Below are 6,234 nucleotides of genomic sequence, written 5' to 3'. Positions count from 1 at the left end.
ATTTTCGATGATTAAGCCCCCCTAAACAGATCAACGGATGAGATCTATCGATACCTTTCATAATAAAGGGTATGATGGTTATTTTAGAAAATACGTCGCACACGCAGTCAATGTACGGCGCGATGGGCCGACCCATTGACGGATGCATGTATGACATGATTGTCTAGTATTAAAAGATAAAGTTAAATAAAATATTACTAGCACAGGAATCGAACACAAGACCTTCTACTATAGAAGAGAGTTGATAACCAATAGACCAAACAAGCACTTGTGATTATTTACTAATTACACAGCATAACATATTAGAGAAGTTCCTAGCTGTGCCAGATCCTGAAAACGAAAGTGAATCATTATTTCTGAAAAAGTGATTTTTTTTAAAAATACGAATAATTTGCAAAAGTTGTGAATTTTAGAAATTTCAAACTTCTTTTAGAATTTTGAACATTTTTTGAACGTGAATGTTCTTTGAAAAACAAACAGTTTTTCAAGAATAGGAGGTAATGTAGCAAAAAATTATATAGAACATGAAATATTTTTTGAAAAATTAAAAAAACGCAAACATTTTTCAAAAATATGAATAATTTTTTAAAACTAACGGATACTGTATCTAACTTTTTTTTAAATAAACATTTTTATTTTCTTTATCAGTTTTGGAAAGTATGAATAATTTTTTAAATAAGAAACAAAAACCAGTGAAAACAGATTCATGACAAACCGGATACTGGAGCATATGCGTTTATCTCATAATTGGGCAGGCCCATCTTGTTTGTTAGGTCGCTCGCCTCTGTGCTAATGAGCCACACTTTGTCGCAAAGAGTAATAAAATTGGATTTTTGTTGTATTTTGTGCAAGGATCTTTCTCTAAATTTTTTGAATTTTTTCAGGTAATTGACCTTTTTTTGCAAAAAAATTTGATTTTTTAAATTCGTTATTTTTTCCAATTTGTTTACAAAATTTGTGTTTTTTTAAACAGGTAGAAATTTTGTTCCAAAATGATTCACAAATTTGAGAAAAAGTTGACTACTAGGTATATTTAAATTCAGGTCACCGTATAATATGAAAATGTGCAGTGTGTATTTTAGTTCGCTTTTTGATAAAATTGTTTAGATTTTGAAATTTGTTAACGATTGTTTTTCAAATTCAAATTTTATAGAAAAATAACATTTATTTCAAAAAATATTGAATAAGTAAAAGAATGGATGTACGTTACTTGTTTAGATAGTAATTAAAATTTAGCGCTGCGTATAAGTTAATCTTACCAGCTAGCTCGGCTGGCTGGTACAACCCCCTTTCAAAAGGTTCTTCCTATGGCTTCTCATTTTATTTTCTTTATTTTTTGTGTTTTTCTAATCTTATTGTTTATTTATACAAAGAGTTTACGTGTGTATTAATAAAATGTTTATCATACATTCTAAAAAAATCACCGCATATTAAGAAAATGTATAATATATTTTTAAGTGTTCATGCATAGTTAAAAATGTTCAGCGTAACGTTTGTCACAAAAGAGTTCAATGTGTATTTAAATATTGTTCAGTGTATATGAAAAAAAATGTTCAGTGTGTATTTAAATATTGCTCCTCATATATTGCAGAAATGTTTAATGTGTATTTAAATACTGTTTAATGTATATTATGGAAATACTGTTGTATATTAAGAAATATTCATCGTATATGAAAAATTAAGAATTTTTAAGAATCTGAAAACTGTGTACACTTTTTCATTTTTTTCATTTTACAAAAAATGTTCATGTTCTAAAAGGCTTTTTCAATTTCATACTTTGTTCATGATTTTTAAAGATTATTCGCATTCTTTCTTAAATGTGTAAACATCTTTTTCAGCAAATGTCAAAGCTTTTGGTAAAAACGTATCTTCCGATTTACTTAGTATTTTGAGAATGTAGATTGGATTTGGCCACCAATGGTCGTTAGCTCAACTGGTGAGAAACTCCGCAAACTATCAAGATGTATTGAGTTTGACTCCCTTCAAAACAATTTGTTTTTCCTGACATTTATTTTCCTGAATGTGCCGGCCCGTTTAACAATAGCGTATGCGTGATCCATCGTATATATACCAAACCGAATACAGCTAGTGAAAGGTCTATATTGCCTTTTATACTATTTGTAAGGGGGGTACCGAAACGGGACTCTCAGCTTAATTAGACAAAGTTAGTGAACTTTGAGGAGTTTGCTGTCAACTTGTGCCACTATTGAAACACCTACATCTAGCAGAAACATATCATTGGCAGTTTGGCACGTTGCATTCGGATCGCATCTGAGCATTTTGTTTGTGAAGCGTACAGCTAATCCAAAAGGCAGTAATGGAAGTACACAATTGAGAGGATTGATCTTTAGAATTGTTAGGGTATCATAAAGTAAGACCTGTGGGTTTACAATTAGTTCTACTAGAAGTGAACGAGCGCTTTACCACGCCTTCACGTGCATCGAGAGGTCTTTCTTTGTGGTCCTATATTTTACTCGAGTCCGTTTGTTCTCCGTTGTGAATTTAGGCGTCTATTTGTGTGATTTAGAGGGCTTCATCTCGCCTGCTCACCATGGAAGGATTCATGAGGAAGGGCAGTACTACCTCCGTCCGAGCTCTACATCCAGCAAAATCACATTTTGCACACCAACATTTTTCTACTTTGATATTTATTCGAGCACATTTTTTACATCTAGATGAACTAGCGGTACACATTCTGATTTTTCCGTATACATTTTTAGCTCACAATCGTATACACTGATTAATTAACCATGACCAAAGTGGAGCAGGGCAAATGTTTCGAGCCTATATGTTCTATTATAGCAACCAGGGCTGCTAAATTTCTGCTCCAAGCTTTTGCTCTTGTAGACTCAGACGCTAAGCATGGCATAGTCCTTGGTTTTCTTCCCGTCAAGTTTGCTCGAGAAAACAACCTTAGCAACCTCGTCCACCCTCAGGGTCTTGTATTTCTTGAGCCCTCCTCCAACTATTTCAGATAGTGGGCCCACACTCATATCCAACTTTGGGAGGTGAAAAGCAGAAATGGACATCCTCTCCTTGTGAGGATTAACGGCGACCCTGTGCTCAATGCTTTGGTACTTTCCATTTGTCAATATCTACAAATAAAGAGTGTTCACGTTAATAGTTGAAGACTTCTTTATTAGAGTGAGTATATGTCATTTAGTTTTCACGATCTCGCAAAATACTACTCCCTTTGTTCCGGTGTATAAGTTATCTTATGAAAACCGAATAATATCAAAACACTTAGACGTGGTGCATTAACTTTCACCTCGTTTCTTGTTTTTTGACATGAATAAAGAAATCAACCAATAAGGCTGGTCATAGTTGGAGTAACTAAGGTAGTATCATGTATTTGGGACTAGCAAACATGCTGATGTGGCAGACAATTAAAGAAGAGAGAGAGAGGGTTAGAGTAACATAGGTAGATACCGTAACATTTAAATGTTATGCTACTATGTGTCATGCATGTCAATAAATAAGGTCATCTATGATACTATTTTATGATACTATGCACTATGAAGGTAGTATCATACAATATATATGATACTCCCCACTATGACCAGCCTAAGTGACGTGAGACATGTATATTTTTAATGACTTGAGACTAACTAGCATGACATGTACTCCCTCCGTTCCTAAATATAAGTCTTTTAAGCTATTTCACTATGTGTCTACATATGGAATAAAATGATTGAATGTACACTCTAAAATATGTCTATATACATCCGTATGTAGTCTACTAGTGAAATCTCTACAAAGACTTATATTTAGGAACGGAGGGAGTAGTGGTTAATTATTGCATGTAATGGTATTAATTAGCAAATTATCATTTATTTCTCTCATTTCTTCTCCATCTTGATCATGATGCACAACCTAAAATGACTTATACACCGGGACGGAGGGAGTAATATGATATAGAGATGTTTTAATAAGAAAAGGAGAACAAATTAATATATCAACGGTTATACCTCAAGAAAGTCACCAACATTCACTACCAATGCCTTGGGGTGGGGTTTTACCGGCACCCATGCATCTTGTCTCTTGATCTGGAGCCCTTCTACCAGATTCAGCTCCCATACCAGCGTTAGCATAGAAATGTCGGAATGTGGTGAAATCCCCAAAACCTTATCATGAGCCACGGGGCATGCAGGGTAGTAGGTCATCCTCAATGCCTGACTCACGTACGTATCTCTCGGGAGATCAACGTCTAGGTTTCTAGCGATGATTGCCATGAGCGAGCCAGTCACCCTCATCAGCTCAGAAGAGTATGACTCAGTGGATTCCCTGTTGCATTGAAAAAATTCATATCAGAGAAAACGCTTTTTGTAGTTAAAAGGTTTAGCTAGTCATGGAATAGGACTTAAAATATGTACATGTAGTGCAAAATACTGAAAAATGCATGCTTGAATTTCGACGACAATTGGCTATGATAATTACCTGAAGCTGACAGGAGTTGTAGGCCATGGTCTCATTTCGCGATCGTGAGGTGGCTGGGTCACTAGGTAAAGCCTGTCACACCAGTCGAGCGTTTGGTTTTCGGACTCAACGAATGCTTGGCCGTAACCTTGGAGGTCTCCAGGCAACTGACCAAATCTGTTCTTCTCATCAAGGGGAAGCCTGAAGAAATGCTCGAGGTCGTTCCTCATGTTTTCAAGAACTGTGTCAGGAATTCCATGGTTTTTCACCTGTAAATTGTATGTATTACTATATGTATTGGCTCCTTGGAGAGAAACAACAGTATTTCTATCTTAAAGGAGATATAAAGGGTGACAAACTTGGAATATGACCGCTTAACTTATTTTTGAATTAGCAGGGTGACCTGCGCATTTGCGTGGCAAGATTTTCTTTACTAGAGACGTACTTATTCGCTCATCTAAAAGGCAACAACATAGTTACTGATATAAATTTGCTGGTGGCGAATGCATTATTACTTGATATGATTTGTTGCTTCTAGTTCTTTTTGTCATATCACTATGTTTCATTTTTCACACTACTTTCAGAAATTTTGGCTCATATGGTTTAGCAAAGTAGGGTCAGAGAGTACCCTAATGAAAACCAGGAAGCAAATAGCAGCGGTTGCAACATAGTTGATGCCGTAGTTTATGTGAAAAAAATGTTCAAACATGGAATTTTTTGACCTGGAACAAAATCATACCTGGAAGAAGCCCCACTCCTCACATGCAGACTTGAGCCTGGCCGCCTCCAGCTGATAGCTCTGGGAATCAAGGAGCCTACCAAGGTCGATCACCGGAATGCTCTGGCTGCTGTCATCGCCATGAGCAGCAACGGCGACATCGTCGGCTCTCGCCGGCCTGATGTACCGCTTGATGTCCTCCTCCGTCAGGTCCGCCGCGTTTGCGGCCAGCGCCTGGACGTTCTTCACCGGCATGGTCTTCCCGTGCGACCATTTCCCTGCCGCGCTCTGCTTGATCTCCATATTCTGCCGAGCCTGCGTGTACCAAGGTAGTATTCCCTCTGTAAAGAAATATAACAGTGTTTGGATCACTAAAGTAGTGATCTAAACGCTCTTATATTCTCTACGGAGGGAGTACTTGGGATTTATAGCCCTGGAGAGCCGTGGCAGTGAACTCAAGCATTAATTATAAACCTCTATCATTGATACAAAACAAACAACTTGGGTTCCTGTGTTGGTATAGAAAAACGCAAACAGCCAAGTAGTTGGCACCGACTACTACTGTTCACATCATGGGGAAATTTTGGCTTGGTGCTTTCAATCATGCATTGGTTATCATTGAGAGGGGTTCACAAGGATGAGAGGCACCCTGATGACCTGCTGTCAATCAAGAAGATAAAAGCAAGCAACAATAGTGGCATTCGACACCGTGGTTCCACCCTTAAATGCTCCCAACTTTCAATAAATAATTTCGAACATTTAAAAAACTTCTGAAAGTTTTTGTGAATGTTCACAATACATATGCCTACGGCATAGGAATTGTAGAGATACATCTCGTGGACATTCATAAAAGAAACTTATTGCCTTGAACATTTAAATTTACTTTATGGCATATGGGAGCATGTGAGGAGTAGGAGCACAAGATATGCACTTGATTCTGGAGTCTGTGGAAGGACCCAAGCAGCACAGTAGCTAACAATTCTAGCATTTGTGGTGCGAGATACCTTGTCATCTCCTGCTTCATTGGTGCTCATCCATGTAGTTGGTGGGATGGTTCGTTATTAGGTGTGGCTCGTCGTTCCTAGTCCATCCCGAGAGTG

At 37.2% G+C, this 6,234-nt stretch overlaps 1 protein-coding gene across 1 annotated transcript; it reads right to left on the bottom strand.

The window, feature by feature from the left end:
* Nucleotides 1-2,616: 2,616 nt before the first annotated feature.
* LOC123447273 (2-oxoglutarate-dependent dioxygenase 11-like) lies at nucleotides 2,617-5,551 on the bottom strand. Its single transcript, XM_045123862.1, has 4 exons — nucleotides 5,156-5,551; nucleotides 4,438-4,685; nucleotides 3,969-4,284; nucleotides 2,617-3,095 (listed from the first exon to the last, which is right to left on the bottom strand). Exons 1-4 carry the CDS (start codon nucleotides 5,435-5,437, stop codon nucleotides 2,850-2,852), a joined length of 1,092 nt encoding a protein of 363 aa, XP_044979797.1. The 5' UTR covers nucleotides 5,438-5,551; the 3' UTR covers nucleotides 2,617-2,849.
* Nucleotides 5,552-6,234: the final 683 nt, after the last annotated feature.

The sequence above is a fragment of the Hordeum vulgare genome, chromosome 4H (genome assembly GCF_904849725.1).
Source record: "Hordeum vulgare subsp. vulgare chromosome 4H, MorexV3_pseudomolecules_assembly, whole genome shotgun sequence".
In the NCBI taxonomy this organism is placed as follows: Eukaryota; Viridiplantae; Streptophyta; class Magnoliopsida; order Poales; family Poaceae; genus Hordeum; species Hordeum vulgare.
This window is presented reverse-complemented; position numbering and strand designations above follow the sequence as displayed.

Excerpts from the sequence above, each read along its gene's own strand:
- LOC123447273 (XM_045123862.1), bottom strand. The coding sequence starts at position 5,437 with ATGGAGATCAAGCAGAGCGCGGCAGGGAAATGGTCGCACGGGAAGACC. Across the intron at positions 4,285-4,437 it reads ACAACTCCTGTCAGCTTCAG|GGAATCCACTGAGTCATACT; the intron begins GTAATTATCATA and ends TCAATGCAACAG. Across the intron at positions 3,096-3,968 it reads ATGTTGGTGACTTTCTTGAG|ATATTGACAAATGGAAAGTA; the intron begins GTATAACCGTTG and ends CTTTATTTGTAG.